The following is an 18,869-nucleotide window of genomic DNA, read 5'->3' as shown; positions in this document are numbered from 1 at the left end:
AGATTGCATTATTTGATTCTGAGGGAGAATTTTGTAGCTTAAGCCTAATCAATTAGTGAGTCATTTTTCTTGTTCTTCATTTGTATATATAGCTATATCAACAAGTGTGATAATGGTGGAGGATGCATGGTTCATATGAAATCCTGCTTGCAAAATAATGGGGTAAAGAAAATAATATCAAGAAATTTCTTGAGATAATTTTATGTTTGATGGGATTATATGGTATCTAACACTAACATGATTAGTGCTGTGAATTACGAATGATTAAGCACTCTTAATAACTTTTAGTTACGAATGATTCCTACACTTTATTATATGTACTTATTTCTAGAATCATTCAGAAGAGTCCCATCATTTTCACCTTTCTTTTTTCACCTTTTACCCTATTTTTGTTGTCTATGGCTGTGATATTTTGTGCTGGAGTGGATTAAACAAAATTATAAATGCAGTGGACCAATATAGTTGTCATAGAAGGTAGTTTTTTTAGTCATTTCTAATGTGTATATAGTTGTCATATTAGTTTAATTTGTTGAATTTTGCAGTTGCATATGCCTATTTAGATAAGATGAATAATTAATATGAATTAATGAATGTTGTTGTTGCTATAGAATTTTAATACACATTATTTGGATATGATTAGAAAATTTATAAACATGGATGATGAAGTTGTTTCTGAGACTCCTGTTCAAGCTTCTGGTAGTGTTGATTCTGGTAAAAGATCTAATGTTTGGAGATTTTTTAAGAAGATTGGAAAAGACAGAGATGGTATTGAAAAGGCTGAATGCAATTTTTGTCATCATGAATACAAAATTGGAAAAAATCCAAAAACTAAGAATGGTTACGGGACTTCTCATCTGAGTCGTCATATAGTTTCTTGTAAATCTATACCCCTCAATATTAGATTTGATGATGATATAGAGGGTTTGCCAACTAAAATTGATCAGAATGTTCATAGAAAAAAACTTGCTCAGGCTATAGCAAAACATGATCTTGCGTTTAGCTTTGTTGAGTATGAGGGTATTAGAGATTGGATTAATTACATTAGTCCAACAATTATAATGCCTTCTAGAAACACTTTAGTTTCAGATCTTCAAATGATTTATTCAATAGAAAAAGAGAAATTGAGGCAGAAGATGTCTAGGATACCTAATAGAATTTGTTTGACATCTGATGTGTGGACAGCATCTACCACTGAAGGATATATTTGTCTGACAGCTCATTTTGTTGATGAGAATTGGCGACTAGTGAGTAAGATTTTGAATTTTTGTCGAATGATTCCTCCCCATACTGGAACCGATATGGAAGCAGTCTTATTTAACTCTTTGAAGCAATGTGGTATTGATAAGAAAGTATTCTCTATTACTTTAGATAATGCTTCTGCAAATGACAACATGCAAAACATCTTAAAAACTCATCTACGTAAGCAGAATAGTTTGCTTTGCGATGGAGAATATTTTCATGTGCGTTGCTCCGCTCACATTTTAAATTTGATTGTGCAAGAAGGGTTAAAGGTGGCTGCTGGAGCTTTATTTAAAATAAGAGAGAGTGTGAAATATGTGAAAGCTTCTGATGGGAGAATGATGAAATTTAAAGATTGTGTGCAGCAAGCAGAAATTGAAGAAGGTGTTGGTCTAAAATCAGATGTTCCAACTCGATGAAATTCTACATATATGATGTTGGAAAGTGAAATTAAATTTGAAAAAGCGTTTGACATCCTTAGTGTTGTAGATGGAGCTTATAAAGATTGTCCGACAAATGAAGAATGGAGCTTAGCAAAAAAAATGTGTGAATTTTTAGAGCCATTTTATGAAACTACAAATCTCATTTCGGGTTCATCATATCCAACATCAAATTTGTATTTTATGCAAGTTTGGAAAATTGAATGTCTTTTGGAAGACAATCAAACTTGTGATGATGTTGTTATTATGAACATGGCTTTCAGAATGAAGATGAAGTTTGATAAATATTGGAAGGATTATAGCACTGTCTTGGCTTTTGGGGCAATTCTTGATCCTCGATTAAAGTTAAAGTTCTTGAGGTTTTGTTACAAAAAACTAGATCCTTCAACCTTTGAATTGAAGGCAAATGAAGTATTGGAGAAATTTAAAAGGTTGTATGGAGAGTACATAAATACTTTTGGTGGTTCAACAATTTCTCAAAGTAGTAATCAATCTCCTATGTCACCTGAAGAAGGAAGGCTTACAAAGAAGAGCAAAATGGTGATGAAGGTATTTAATTTTAATATAGTATTATTTTTCTCCTATTATGTTTATTCGTTACTTAAATAATCTTTATACTACATCTTTTAGGAGTTCAGAGAATTTGACTGTGAAACCCAAACTTCCAAGGATAAAGATGAATTAGAGATTTATCTAAAAGAAGGTTTGATTCACACCAATGAAGATGATTTGAAGTATGATGTGCTGAATTTTTGGAAGATTAATGAGGATAGGTTTCCCACTCTGTCAGTTATGGCCAGAGATGTTTTAAGTATTCCCATCACTACGGTAGCATCTGAGTCTGCATTCAGTATTGGTGGACGTGTTTTAACAAAATATAGAAGTTCCACTCTTCATGCGCATGTTCAAATGCTTATTTGCACAAGGAGTTGGTTACGTGGATTTGTTCCAAATCATGATGGTAAATATTTATGCTATTTTTTTAAATAATATTTTAAATTAAATTTCTAACTATTTTTTAATTGGTTGATTTTAGATGATGAAATTGGTGAAATTCATGAAGAAGAAGTGTCAACAGAAACGATGCATCCCCCTCAACATTCATAATTTTAGATGATGAATTTTTGTGTCAACTTTATTTTAATTTTCTAGAGACATTATTGATGGTAAATACTAGAGAGTAAGAAAAAGGGTGATGAGACAGTAAATGCTATGTTTGATTTCTTGCTATATATAGTTAAAAGTTGGATTTAATATGATCAATGTACATTATTAACATTTATTTTTCAATTTTTTTATTTTTACGCATAAAAATGATAAAGGGATAAAACAAATTAATGACTTTTAATAAGTTTTATGTGTTATTAAAATAGAGAATGTAAAAAAAAAAAGGTTTAAGTAACCCATGGGTTGGCCCTAGGGCTTTTGGTCCATGAGGGCTTTTGGCCCTGAGGACTTTTTAAAAATTTGACCCTATTAGTTAAATGGCTTTTTATTCTTCTGGCCCTATAAAGTAGGGCCAAAGCCTTATAGGGCCTAACATATTGACACCACGTCATCATCCTCTGCCAAAAACACTTTGGTTCCTCTCACTAATAAGCTTGAAAAAAATAAATTCTCAACTTAGCAACACATCGTTCTGCTTATAATCCAAACTCTTGAGCTTGATAATCACCTTGATCTAGCAAACGCACCATCACAATATGCATTTGTCACAGTTCTTGATAATAAAGAAGAGTTGGATTCATCATCAAAATCATCAACTTCAACCGAGTGGTTCATTGCTTATAAAAACAAAGTGGTTCATTGCTCAACTTTTGCAAAAATGTGAAAGAAGATTATTCATATCTTCACCACATCATCAAGAACTCGAATCCAAAGCTTGAAGTCTCAGCTTCGAGCTTGCAAGCAAACCTCATCAGCAATTGAGTATCTTTTTAGCATTCAAAAGCTTATGGATTTTCTCGTTGCTATTGGCTATTCAATGCAAGATGATTGCATCCAAGCAATCTTGTTGGATGGCTAAACTCTTATATTAAAAAAAATTGTTTTTGTTTAAAATATATATTATAAATTTATAATTCAAATATTTTGATAATTTTTTAAATAATCAACATAACACTTATAATATCTTTTTGTTGAACACTTCATGTTTGTTATTTATTAAATGAGAAAATAATGTTTGTACATTTTGTTTAAATTTTTCTGTATATTTTTTTATAATATAAAATATAAATGTTTTCATTGTTTATCAATTACTTTTAATGTATGTAAAAATAAAAGATGAAAAAAAATATACCAAAATGATACATATAAAGTTTTTTGTTAAATTATACTTTGATGAATTTAATTAAAGAAAAATGATATGCATAGAGGTTAATTTGTTATATACATATAATATTAATATTAATATTCCGTTCTGTGTGTGTAATTGTGATTGATTGGCTTGTAAAATTTTGAACTTAAATAAGTATGATGCATGTCAATACCAATGTGTTTCTAAAAGGGAGAGACAGCAGTGATATACTTGGTCTGGTGGCAACGTTCAAAAGGCCAAATCATAAAACAGAGAACTCAGATCTGAAGAAGTGAAAAGGGGGGACACCAAATTTTTGGGTAAAAGGAGTGGATTGACGATGTCGCAGTTCATCCACAATTTTTAGGTTGTGTTTGTTTTTGAAAACAGAAAATACCTAAACAGAAAATATAAGATATTGAGAAAAAGATATAAAAAATAGAAATGCAAAATTTTGTGTTTTTGTATTTTATTTGGTGATAAATTGAAACAAATTATAAAAAATTAATTTATTCTCTTTTTTTTCATTAAAAAAATTTGAGACGAAAAATATAATAATAAAAAATATAATTATAAAAAATTAATAAAAATAATAAAAAAATAAAAAATAAGTTGTGTCTCTTATTAGTGTCTTTGTATTTTTCCTATCAGGATAAACACAAAATACATTAGTTTAATATCTCTAAATACAATATTTCTATCTATATCTCCTCTATCAAATATAATTTTGTGTTTTTGTATCTTTGTCTGAGTGTCCTATTTTTATAAATAAATGCCGCCAAAAAAATTGATATTGCGGATTCAATTCCCAAAAAGTACTTGCTCTTACTCTCCTACATATTATTTATTTTTTCTTTTTTTAATAACAAATGTCCTTATATATGTATTTTATATACTGTTTTAATTTGTATATGTGTTTTCCTTTACAAAAACTAGCTCTTACTCTCTTACATATTATTAGTAGTGTTTTTTTTAATAATGAATGTCCTTTATAAAAATTCAAAATAATAAAAATTTATATACAGTTATTTTTATATAAAATTAATAATTAAAATTTATTAAACATATTAAATCATTTAATACTTCTTAATTAATAACTCCACATAACACAATAACATTTGAGTTTTCACTTTCCAAATACATTCCCTCCTACACATTGAAATCGATCAAACATTTGTTTGGCCTCTTGGAGATTGGACTCTTGTATTTGAATAAGAAAAAGTCTAGGGGGTCAGTAATTTTATTGTATTTTGGTCAGCATGTAACCAACAGAGAAAAGTGAGCCATTGGATGAAATCTCACACCAATTTCACACCATCAAATCATCATTGATGGCTAGTTGATGGCTACCAATCACAAATGTTGCTGGCTCCCTAGCATTGCTGTTTGAATAATTCGTGCATGGAATTTATTTTTGAATCAAAAGCACGTTTAAACAAGAGGTAAATATCAACTCAATATCTAAAAGATTTTGACGCTGATAAAATAGTATCTGACTTTTGTTATCAATAAAATAGTCCTTAAATAATTTTAAAAATTGACAAGCGTATCCCTAAATTCGCTAGAACACATTTCCGACGTGAAGGATGCTGAAGTGGCCACCAAATTTTGATAAAGACAACGGAAATATGCGATGTTAAATCCGACGATAACTCCGACAGTGATCAGCACATTTCTTGTAGTGTCACCAGAGTTAGAATCGTCTTCCTTGCAGTCCGGTCTTCGTCGTCACCTCCAACAAGATCGTTCTTTATCGCTGTCGTTACTATCTTCGCTGTTGGCCGTTCTTCTTTTTGGTATGTTAGCCTCTTCACATTTCATCTTTTATTAAATACTGATGAACAAAATTTGTATTCTTAGAATTACTGCTGCTGAACTAATTTTTTTTATTGTTCTTCAATTTTTGTTTTTTGGTTTTTCTTTCTGATTTTTTTGTTTTGTTGTTTAGTTGATCAGATTATATAATAGAAGTACAATCATCGGGAGGATTTGAAAAAGATATATATATATATATATATATATATATATATATATATATATATATATATATATATATATATATAGCTCTAGTTTTTAGATCGGTGGTGGTAGTGCCTGGAACAACAATAAAAAAGTAAGGAGAGACCGTGGAAGGCGCAAGGCAAACACTTTTGCAAAGGTTGACATGGAGGAGGTTAGCTTAGGATAAAAGACTTGAGAATTTTTTTCCAACTTGTAATTATTTAATTAATTATAAAAGATAATTCAATAATTAGTTAAAGAAACATACCATATCATTAAATTAAAATTTAGTGTCCACCTCAGCAGCTTTTTCGTCAAAAATGTGTTTTGACGAGTCTATGAACATGTTTGTCAAATTTTTAAAATTTTTTAAAGATTATTTATTTTATTAATAACAAAAATCAAATACTATTTGTCAATATTAAAATTTTTTAGGTACTAAATTGATATATACTTCTTTAAACAAAGTACCAATTTGTTTTCCCTTCTCCATTAGCATACTATCCGTTGAATTTTTAATTATTCATTTTAATTCCTAAAAAAATATTCTTGCTCACTTAAAAAAAATAATAAATATTTTTAAAAAGCATCATAGAATTATTATTATTTTATATATAAAAGATTAAGACTCATATCTATTATTTACGGTTAAAAAACTTATATATATTTCAAATTAATTAATCTCATATTTTTTATACTTAAACACATTGAATTAATAAATAATAATTTGGAAAATATGAAATTAATGTAAAAAATGAAATAAGTTATTTAATAATAAATAATAGTTATATAATTATTTCGATGTATTTTATTTAAATTTTAAAATATTAATTAAAATAATATCAAATAAATATAATATGTTCTGTTTAGTAGTTATTAATGTTGCAGATTAACTCCTAAATTGAGTATAAAGTTGTGGCAACATTCTTTTTGAATATATCAACTCATAAGACATAATTTAGAATATATATATCATGCATATATCAGGCATGAATTTATTCGCATTCTCTCCAAATTTACCTTTTAAATAATATAAATAGAGAATTTAACGCATATCCACGTGAATTTTTAAAGTCAACACAAGTTTAAGTCAATATAAAAATTTAGGTGCAGTCAATTACTTCACGTGAAGTTAATAGTTGAGATATATTAAATGATTTGACTAAATTTTTATCTAATAATTTTCAATTATCAACTTTACATAAAATTTATTGTATGTGAATTTTCATCTTAAACCAAATTACAAAAAATTAAATTGAAAAATTTGGAGTCTCTTCCATTCTCCTTTCTTTGATTCTAATGTTATGTTTCCCAAATCCTACTCTCATTCACATCTCATAGTGTCCCCATCTAAGTTCTATCTGAGTCAGTCCCCACCACCTTTCTGTTCTCATCCCACTTCCATATATATTTTCGTTTTGAAAGAAATAACATCATCATGCTACCTTATCCGATCCTACCATCTTAATATAAGTTCTTAACCCCCTATTACCCTTACTCCAAGATCCAATTAATAGTTTTATCATTGAAAACTTTGATCAATACACTTATTAAAACAGTAACTTGGAAAAGTAGTCTATACTAATAAATATATGGGTCAACATATATATTCTATGAAAAAATATTGGGAGAGAATAATTTTAGTGTACAATATGTATAATAAAATTAAAAAAAAAATAAAATTTAAATTAAAAATTAAATAATTAATTATTTAATTTTAAATTTTAAAATTTTAAAAATTAAGATTAGCATTTAAATTCCTTCGCACTATGCACGGTTATTCCTAATCTCACTCTAATCTCCAATACACGTCTAATTCTCGCCGTCATCGTTCTCTAGTTCTCATCTCGTCTCGCTGCATCGTCATCGGCCATACCAGCGCTGCCGCAGCCTCCTCCACAATCACATGCCGCTCCTTCGACACTGAGTCTGCCGGTGCCATCCAGTTACACCACTGGCTTCATTGTCGACAAACGTCGCTGCACATCATCCTCACCAATCTTTTTTCTTTATGTAATAGTTTATTTTTACTTCATAAAGGAACAAGAGAAACGGTGTCGCTTGGAGAGACAGGGATTGTGCAAATTCTTTCCAACCGTGGCTAAACAAAACGTCACCATGCTCATCCCTTGACCAATGAACTTCCAATTCAGCTCCGTTTGGAAGACTTGGAAAATAGAACGTGACATAATTCGTTTCCAGTATATATGCACAAAGTTATTTCAATGGCTAGTTTAGGATGATCATTTTAGTAGATATGCAGATGATTCTTTTAATTCTTATATGGATGATGATTTTGATTGAATTGAGTTTAGTTATATATAATTAAAATATGCTGAATGTTTAATTCATTAGGTATATGGATGATTATTTTTATCCTTAATTAGATGGTTATTTTTACTAGGAGTGGACAATGATAACTAATGAAAGAGCTTCTAATACCAGAGAGGTGGATGATTGATAAAAGTGGGAGTTACAGACAGTTGAAGGGAGGAGGAGAGTGTTTGGGCAAAATGCTTTAGTAAATTAAGGTTAGGATGATTAATTTTTTAAAATAACTGTTTGAATTTTTTAGTTTAGATAATTTGAAAAATTTTGATACTATTTTTTCTCTCATTCAAAATCTATTGTACACATTGTCAAGATTTCTTATCGTCTCCCTAGCAAAATTCATATTCCATTCATTGAATAAATAGGTCATACGAACTTATTGAAATAAAGGATGAAGGTTTTGGTTTCCTCTACAATGCAAACAATAATTAAGGTACTTTGAACGTTAATTACTAATATGTGATTTAACAAAGGGAGTTGTATAATGTATACTATTGTTCTATAGTGATTTTGATAATTGTTGCGGACAATAAACAGGTGCAAAAGAACGAACTACGGGAACATCATTGTGAATCAGATCACTTACTTTCAACCACAAAACGTTTCTGCGGCAATGCTTAGTACACGTCCAAAACACCAAAACCAATTATTGCTCCGTATTAATTACTTAAGAGTAAATAAAACATTAATTTTTAATTAATAATATTAATCAATTTTTTATTATAAAATTATTTTTTAACCCATACCTTTTGGATATTTCAAGATTTAGAATTTAAATTTTAAAATAAAAAATAATTTCAAAAATGTAAATGATATTAACGGAAAAAAAAGTTTTTTAGTTAATTAAACTCATTACTTAATTTCATAGTTTACACAATGGAATAAATACTAAAGAACTAATCTAATATTCTAGTAAAAAAATAAATAATTAGTTAATGTTAAGTTGTTAACTCATGTGCGAGATTAATAAAATAAAAAAAAATGTTGACTACGTAACTTTTCTCCCGGCAATACATACAAACAAAATAGGAACATGCATGCAGCGAGTACTTCACTCCCGTCTTTGGGTATTAAATTGATGAGACCCAAAGTCGGAAATATAATGAAGTGGAGTATAGGAGTGAATAGTGATGCCAAGAGCGTAAGTATCGGAAGCAGTTGTGGCTTTAGGGGGCAGAGGCATTATTGTATTAAAAGGTTCTACCTGTAAATGCATCAATTCAGCTAATAAGATGCATTTTATTTAGATATGTTTGTTGGCCTCGTCGAGTTTACATGCGCCACACCTAACACAACGTGAGCAATACCTTTACATACCCTTTTCTTCTTTTCATTTTCTCCTATATATCTAATCCCTTTTTTGGCAGTTAACTATGCTTGCACATGTTTAAATTACGAAATAACCAACCCTCTAGCTGGTGCCCTGGAGGCAATGCTGTTCATTTGATATGATGATCAAGTATACGAGATTTAGATCGGTCTTCATTTTATTTAGTTTTATTCTTCAACAATTTTGAATTGAATGGAATGGAATGTAATTGAATAAAGTAATAAAATTAGTGTTCAATTTTCAGTTCATTTGGTATTATACAATGATTTTGTTTTGATAATATTTTCGGTTTATTCTAGAATGCATGAGTTTCTGAATTTGAATTTATATGATGGACACTTTTTGGTTCATTTGGTATTACACAATGGTCTTGTTATGACATTATTTCGGTTTATTTTTAACAATTTCGAATTGAATGGAATAGAATGCAATTGAATAAGGTAATAATGAATAATTTCATCATTCTTTGCTAAAATTAGTGTTGTTTATGAATTTGAATTTGAATTTGAATTTGGATAGAATGCAGGAGTTTCTGAATTTATAAAATGCATATGTTTCGGTTCATTGGTTATTACACAATGGTCTTATTATGACAATATTTCAGTTCATTTTACGGTCCAAGTGTGTTGTCGATAAACAATTTGTCCTAAAGATTGAGATGACTTTCAAGACACTCGAAGAAGCTGAAAAATTCTACAAAGATTATTTCAAACTTGATGGTTTTTCTACAAAAATAAGGAACACTACTCGGAAGGAAGATGAAATTAAGAATCAACTAATTACATGTAATAGAGAGGGAAAATGAAAATCCAAGATATCTCCAACTCTGAAGACAAACCCCTCAGCTGGAATAAACTATCCATCCAAGATTTATGTACATATATTGAAGGACGTTGGTCTTTGGATCATTTCTAAAATTGTTTTGAATCATTCATATCATTGCTATCTAAATCGAGCAGAGATCCTTAAACAATATAGGGAGTTAAGCATGTTTGTGCGTCGTACCATTGAAAATAATGAGGAAGTCGGAATCAGACTGAGTAAAACATATCAATCATTTCTAACAGCAGTGGGTGGTCATCGTGAACTAAGTTTTATTGAAAAAAAATGTGAGGAATTAATTATAAGGAAAGTACGGAATATTTCCAAAGATGATACTAAAGAATTTGGAAATTACTTATTAAGAATGAAAGAGATAAAATCAAAATTTCTTTTTTGAGCTTAACTTTGAAGTTGATCACTCTATCAAAAATGCATTTTGGGCTGATGCAAGATGCAAAGCTGCATATGAGTATTTTGGAGATGTTGTTTCATTTGATACGACTTACAACACAAACAGCTATTTGATTCACTGTGAATAATATTCAATTCATATGCATAACCAGTTTCGGTTAATAACTATTGGTGTCCATTTGCATGTACAATCTGATTTTTGGTTCTTTTGTGGGTGTGAATCACCACGATCAGTCGACACTTCTCGGATGTACTTTGATGAAAAATGAGGATATTCAATCATTCAAATGGTTATTCGAATGTTGGTTTTGTTGCATGGAATGAAATACACCAAAAGGGATTTTTACCGATCAATGCACATCAATACAAAAGGCTATTCAGAGCTGTATGCCAACAACAATTCACTAGTAGTGCATTTGGCATATCATGAAGAAGATCTCAAGTAAATTAAATGACTACAAGTGACACAAAGAAATCAAACAAGAGATGAGTCATGTTGTTTGGAACTCATTTATAAAAGATACATTTGACATGAATCGGAATGATTTTCTCATGAGGTATGATGTTGGAGGCCATAAGTGGCTTTCAGGTAACTGAGGTTTCATTCGAATTAATTGATGTTTATTTTTTGGTGAAAGTGGGTATAAGTTTTGGTTCATTTTTGTGTCTGCTTTCGGTTCATTTGCAGAGCTATTTGAAGATCGTCATTTATGGATTCAGTTTATCTAGATCGCCACTTTTGGGCCCGGATGAGAAGCACATAAAGGAGCGAGAGCATGCATGTTTTTTTTTTTTTAACAATTTTATCACACGCAATAGCTCCTTGATTCAATTTGTAAAGCGATATGATAATTGCCTAGGAAGCAGAGAGCAAATAGAGAGAGAATTTAATGCTACCGATTTTCATATCGTGATACCGTGTGCAATAAAATCACCAATAGAGCCTCAATTTCAACACGTGTATACTCACGAGAAGTTCAGAAAAGTTCAAGCACAATTTAGAGGAAAGGTAAATTGCATCACAAGATTAATGCATTCCACTCTAGGTTTTAAGGCATATGAAATTGTAGAGCAGGTTTCTAACTTAACATTCAACAAGTTTGTTGTTACATACAATGTAATATCACGTGAAGCAAAGTGTCAATGCTTGTTGTTTGAGTCAAGGGGTATACTGTTCTGTCATTCTCTGAGTGTCTTGAGCTTTGAGCAAGTAGATAAAATGTTACCGAAATATATATTGAAACACTGGAGTAAGAACATAAAGAGGAGGCACACACATAGCAAAAGCAGCCAAGACGAGCCTCTATTGGAGCCAAGAAGCAAGAGATTCAATGATTTTGTGTTTTGCTTGCACAGTATTTATGAATTTGCATTAGAATCTTAGGAGTTGACTGGAATTTTGCATCGGACTTTTGATAATGTCATGGTTGAGATACAAGAATATCAAGCAAAAAGTAAAAGTAAATGTTCGTTATCTCACAAAGACGCTATGTTGAATGATGTTAACGACATTCAAGTCCTCCACATGTTAGAACAAGAGGACGTCCCAAGAATAGAATGGGATCAAATATGGAAAAAAAGATCGCAAATGCAACAATGAAAAAGCCAGTTTTAAGCGAGGTAACATTGATTTGCCTTTGATTAGAAAAAATGTGTTTTGCTAATATATGATTTATTTGTTTTTGCAGTTGAACCTTTTAGATAGTGAATCAATGATTCATTCAAGCTCCAGCCTTTATCGTGTAAAGGATATGAAGTATCCCAGGGATGATGATAGAAGTTTTGGTGTTTATTAAAATAAATTTTGCTAATATAATGTTTTCCCCCTTTGATAAAAATGAGGGTTTGATTTTTTAAACTAGTTGCTGTAATTGTATTGTGGCAAACAATTTTAGGTGTTTATTAGAATACATTTCGATTAATGTATAACTAATTTTCGGTTCATTTCTAGTCATATATGAGGGTTAATTTTTTTAATTTCAATTTGATGTTTTATTAAATAGTCACTTTTTAATTTTTCAAATTAGCTTCTGCAATTTTGTTGTGGCAAACAGTTTAGGTGTTTTTAGAATTGAATAGTCAGATAATGAGGGTCATTTTTCGGTTCATTTGGTGTATAAATTTCGGTTCATTTGTGTTTTTGCCGCTCTTCATATTTGATAAATACATTCAACCTATTTAGTGTGAACCTAGATTCATTCAAATTAATGTGATCTCAATATAGCCCAGACATTTTCAACAAATAAATAAAAAGAAATTTATAAAAAGACTTTCAAATATATACATGAACATTTATAACGAGTGAAAGAAGTGTTTGCCTCTTTATAATTTCTTACAAATTAGTGTTAATTACAGATTGAACCTATTTACTTTCTATATCCTCATATGAGAATTTACAAAAAGGATTTGAGAGGGCAGCGGATGGCATTGGGATTCTTATGGCATTAGATGCCTCAATGACTTTGTCTCTCAATTTATTTACCTTGTCCAAAAAAATAGTTGGACCATATTCCCGCCTAAAAGCATCTACTTCTTCCTACAATTTAATTAATAAAAATTACTTAATTTGAACCCAAATAAAATAAAAAATGAACCGAAATTTATTAATTTAGAAATTACTTACCTATTTTCAGTTTTTACATTTGTATTTTCCATTTTTTTATCTTTTTAGGATCAATTGTTTCCAGCCATTTCATGACATATATTTCACAATCATAACTAAAAAAAATAAGAAATTAAAATATGATTAATAGGAGAGACACAGAAAAGCACAGTAAAATATATTAATAATAGTGCTATAATAAAGAAAGATTTATACAATGTTCGTTGACTGCTGATCGAAATATGCGGTGCTTCAAGGCCTTCTTCATTGTCTACCAAAAGTTTTGCCCCAACATAGACCCTCATTTGGGATACTATAAACCCTGAAAAGGATATAAAAAGTGCATTTCAATTCAATAATAATTGAACGAAACCAAGCCCACAAACAATTCTTAATCGGGCAAAAGGAGTGATTGATAATGGCTAGAAATAAGAGATACCTTACAACAAAAATATGTATTATGTAAATAAATTACAAAAAATTTGTTCAAAGCTATTCTTTCCTCAGGTATATCTTTTTCTTGATGTGGTCAAGCACATGGAAGACCTTCTTCTTAACATCACCAATCCACAACTACCAATGGCCTCTATGGCAAACTGGTGCAAACAGCTGAAGTTTGGAAAAAGGATAGAATATTTTAATTTAAATGATAGCAAACGGCATAATTATTAAAGAAGTTTTAGAAATCATAACTTACAAATGGATGCGATGTTAGTTTTCTTTTGTCAAGAAAAGACAGGTACTCCTTAAATTCACTGATATGGTAGGATGCCTTAGTGTTTGGATCAATGTATTTATGGTTGTGCTTTCCCAACATTAAATTCTACAAAATAAACTGAAATAAACTAAAAATTAAACCAAATTACTTAAGGAATTATAAATTTGGTCAATGCTTATCAGCAGCATCAAGTGAACCTCAATTAAATCACAAATGAACCAAAATTAGTTTAAATTTGAACAAGCAGTCATAAAGACTCAATCATCAACAAAAACACATTAAATTCATTTCTGGATTCAAATAAATCTCAATTAAACTAAGAAATAAACTGAAATTAGTTCAGATTTGAACAAGCAGTCATAAAGACTCAATCATCAATAAAAACATATCGAATTCATTTCTAGATTCAAATGAACCTCAATTAAACTAAAAAATGAACAAAAATTACTTCAGATTTGAACAAGCAGTCATACAGACTCAATCATCAACAAAAATATATTGAGTTCATTTCTGGATTCAAATGAACTTCAATTAAACTACGAAATAAACCGAAATTACTTCAAATTTGAACAAGCAGTCATAAAGATTCAATCATCAACAAAAACACATCGAATTCATTTCTGGATTCAAATGAACCTTAATTAAACTAAGAAATGAACCGAAATTACTTAATGAATAAAAAATTTGGCTTACCACAATATTTGTCGGCAAGCAATATATTTCTTCATCAAGTCTACGACATTTTCTGTCGTTGAGAACCATACACATTGCGGAAACCACCTATAGGACGAAAATTTATTAGATATATGAGAATAAAATTTTTTAGAAAAATCATTAATGTTAATGTAATAGACAAAGATTTTACCGTATTTTCTACGTCTTGTTTGGGTTTTAAAGATAAAAAGTGGCATATATCCCCTCTAAATGAGTTTTGTGGTCCAACATGAATACGGTTTGAAACTTATCGGTTGCCCTTTCTTTGTTAACCTTTATTTACGTCATCCACTAATAACATTTCTCCCTCAACTCCTCTATTACTTCTTTTTCTTTCACCGGAGTCTTGTACCCTTCAGGGGTGCTCAAACTCGGCTCTACACTGGTTTGCTCAGCATATTGCAATGCTATGGTCAACCCAGCATCTATTACCGCCTCTACCAACTTTTCAAGGTCGGTGGACTTATGCCAAGGCTGAATGAAGGTACATCATCTTTCCAATGTCGAGGACAAGAAAAAAGCATTATGATATAGTATCAAAACTAATAAAAAGGATTTTAAGTAAAACTTACACATTAAGAGGAACTTCTTGCTCCGATTGCCTTGCCAAAAATTTTTCGAGGGCTTGCTATTGGGGTTCTGGAGGGCAGCTGGATTACACAGGAAAGTGTTTAATAATGAATCAAAATTATTATTATTATATAGTATCAAAACTAATAAAAAGAATTTTAAGTAAAACTTACACATTAAGAGGAGCTTCTTCTCTAATTACCTTGCCGAAGTTTCTTTGGGGGCTTGCTGTTGGGATTCCGAAGGACAGCTGGATTACACAGGAAAGTGTTTAATAATGAACCGAAATTATTATTATATAGCATCAAAACTAATAAAAAGGATTTTAAGTAAAACTTACACATTAAGAGAAACTTCTTGCTTTGATTCCTTTTTCAAAGTTTCTACCGGGGCTTGATGTTGAGTTTGGAACTGGTAACTGGAATACATAATAATGTGTTTAATAATAAACCAAAAATATTATTATATAGCATGAAAACTAATAGAAGTATTTTAATTAGGACTTATTCATTAACAGAAGCTTCTTCTATTTGAGTTTTTGAAGGGACAGAGGTAAAGATCTTTTGTTGTTTTAGCTCTTCCACAAGAGAACTTGGAAGAGCAATTGCAATAGGAACTCTAATGAAGGTAAACAAAAAAGGAGTTAATGTTGAATGATTAGAATTGGAAAATAAATTGAAAATTTTCACTAAGTAAATTTGCACATTGATTAGAATAGAAAAGTAAATTGCAAAAATCGCATATCCAGAGGTTGAGACTGACTTTCTTCTCAAAACACAAGGATTTGTTCTTGAGGATCAGGTGTTGGGCTACTGATAATTAAAAGAAAATTTCATGTCAATAATTAAACAAAAATTGTTACCTAAATTTAAAAGGCCAGCCTAAATATTTCAACTTACATAGTTGGAGGTTGTAGATTCTGTTTTTCTTTTTTTTTTCCATGCCATTTTTTCTTCTAAAAAATGTAACTCGGGATTCAGGGGTATTTTTTCTAATAAAGAAGTTACGAAATTAAATCATCAACCAAGATATTCTAATTAAAAGTAGAAGAACTTAATAAATATTAAGAGGAATTACTTGTTATTGCTTGGTGCGTTTACTGACCGTGCTAAACTCATCTGTATTTGTAACATAGGTTCACTTTCGCTGAACGAATTTACAATCGGCAATCTATGTAAAAAAATATATTATTTAGTAAAGCAAAGAAATTACATGAGGTTTTAGGAAAACTTAGCAGAGAATGAAAAAGAACTTTATATAAGAAACTTAATCTTACGCCTGCGATAAATCATATTGCGCGTCCATCGAGTCACGGTTATCTAGAGCAACATTTGTTTTTGCAGCACCGCCATTTTTTCTCTTCAGTCTTTTTTCTTTTTGTTTTCTTTTTTTACTCGTTTCTTCTACTTTTTCACTTCAGACAATTCATATAAAAGTTTTGATTTAAAATCAGGATGAACCTTAACTAAAAAATAAATAAATCAAAATTTTTAAATGATTTGAACATACAATCCATGTTCGAAAACAAGCAGAGAAACAAGAAGTCAAGTGAAGCTCAGTTAATTCACAAATGAATCGAAATTATTTCAGATTTGAACAAGCAGTCAAATAGACTCAATCATCAACAAAACACGACAAATGCATACAGCTGACAAATATCAGAACTATAACTAACTTAACAAACACACATAAACAAGTTTAGCAAATCCAAGTAAAACTAAACCAAATGAACCTCAAACAAACTTAGAAATGAACTAAAATTATCAATACTTATCAGCATCATCAAGTGAACTTCAATTAATTCACAAATAAATCAAAATTATTTCTGATTTGAATAAGCAGTCAAAAAGACTCAATTCTGCTCTTTTCACAATTTCCTAAAACAGAAACTTATTTACTTAGAATAATAATTCAAAAGCACCTGAACCGAAATTTCAAGGAAAATAATTTTTTTATTTACTGTTTCATTATTTGTCTCGAAGGCAATCCGGCCGACCAGACTCTTTCGTGTCCAGTACCCACCCATGGTGGCCTGGGAGCGTCATCTGCTTCTGGATCAGGGAACTTCGTTTCATGAAAATATATTAACATTAAGAGAGAGATGCAGCCATCAACTGAAAGTTTGTGTCATGTTCTCTGGGCTTTGATCCCCTTGATCAAGAAGCTCAACACATGAGATACCCAATTCCATTGTCAAACCGTCTCCACATGAAGGAGAGGTGGCTTTTGGACTAGGGAGACTGTGCTTGTTGTTGTCGACAATAAGAAGCATTTCTGGACAAAGAGGATGAAGGTCATCTTGAATTTCAACAAGTTCTCATCCCCTTCAACACTCATATCTGTCACAGATTTTGTCAAAAATGCCAAAGTAGCACCTTTGAAGCAGTCAGCAATCTCCTTCTGCTGCTCATTCAGTTTGTTGTACGCAACTTTTTCAGAAAAATTATCCCCTACAATATTTTAATATAAACAAATCAATTCAAATTTGAACAAACAGTAAAAAAATGCTCAATCATTAACAAGAATACATCGAATTCATTTTCTATATCCAAATGAACCTCAAATAAACTGAGGAATGAATCGAAATTATTTAAGGAATAAATTTTTTTGTCAATACTGAATGAATGAACAAAATATTTTAATATAAACAAATTAATATAAAAATAACAAAAAGATCAAAAAGGAAAAATACAATTGTAAAAGAGGGAAAGTATAATACTGCCTGAAATTAGGCCCAGTGCATCTCCTATCTTAGCAGGGGTTATGTAGATTTTGCCATAACGAGTGTCCAAGAATCCATGATAGAGATCAAAGCAAAGAATCAATTCCTTCAAGAGCTTGTGCAAGACCTTCAATTTTGGGATATGTCTCAGTGCACCGAATTCCATTTCTTCAATGGTAACTTTCTTTTGTTCACTTAATTCGGCGAACACCCTAGCTATCGATCTTGTTGAGCATATCAAATCGTGAGTTTTCTGCAAGGATTTGAAATATTATGTTATGATATATTTATAATACAAAACTAGAGTTGATTTAATGTGTACATGCTTACATTATAATGTGGCTTCTCTTTGTCAATACTTAACAGCAGCATCAAGTGAACCTCAGTTAATTCACAAATGAACTGAATTTAGTTTAGATTTGACCAAAAACTAACTAAACAACCCCACATGAACAAGTTCAGCAAATTCAAGTGAAATCAAATCAAATAAACGTAAATTAAACTAAGAAATGAACCTAAATTTCTTAAGGAATAGAAAATTTGGTCAATACTCAATAGTAGCATCAAGTGAACCTCACTCAATTTACAAATAAATCAAATTTGGTTCAGATTTGAACAAAAACTAACTAAACAACCCCACATAAACAAGTTTAGGAGATTCAAGTGAAATCAA

At 30.3% G+C, this 18,869-nt stretch overlaps 1 protein-coding gene across 1 annotated transcript; it reads left to right on the top strand.

The window, feature by feature from the left end:
• Positions 1 to 1,931: 1,931 nt before the first annotated feature.
• LOC140183779 (zinc finger BED domain-containing protein RICESLEEPER 3-like) lies at positions 1,932 to 17,551 on the top strand. Its single transcript, XM_072232868.1, has 3 exons — positions 1,932 to 2,228; positions 2,310 to 2,640; positions 17,457 to 17,551. Exons 1-3 carry the CDS (start codon positions 1,932 to 1,934, stop codon positions 17,549 to 17,551), a joined length of 723 nt encoding a protein of 240 aa, XP_072088969.1.
• The last annotated feature ends 1,318 nt before the right edge of the window (positions 17,552 to 18,869 follow it).

The sequence above is a fragment of the Arachis hypogaea genome, chromosome 1 (genome assembly GCF_003086295.3).
Source record: "Arachis hypogaea cultivar Tifrunner chromosome 1, arahy.Tifrunner.gnm2.J5K5, whole genome shotgun sequence".
Lineage (NCBI taxonomy): Eukaryota > Viridiplantae > Streptophyta > Magnoliopsida > Fabales > Fabaceae > Arachis > Arachis hypogaea.
Note: the sequence above shows the minus strand (reverse complement) of the source record. Positions and strands in the feature narration are given on the sequence as shown.

Coding starts and splice junctions, on each gene's coding strand:
- LOC140183779 (XM_072232868.1), top strand. CDS start 1,932: ATGGCTTTCAGAATGAAGATGAAGTTTGATAAATATTGGAAGGATTAT. Junction 2,229..2,309: donor AGAGCAAAATGGTGATGAAG/GTATTTAATTTT, acceptor TACATCTTTTAG/GAGTTCAGAGAATTTGACTG. Junction 2,641..17,456: donor ATTTGTTCCAAATCATGATG/GTAAATATTTAT, acceptor TTTGTCTCGAAG/GCAATCCGGCCGACCAGACT.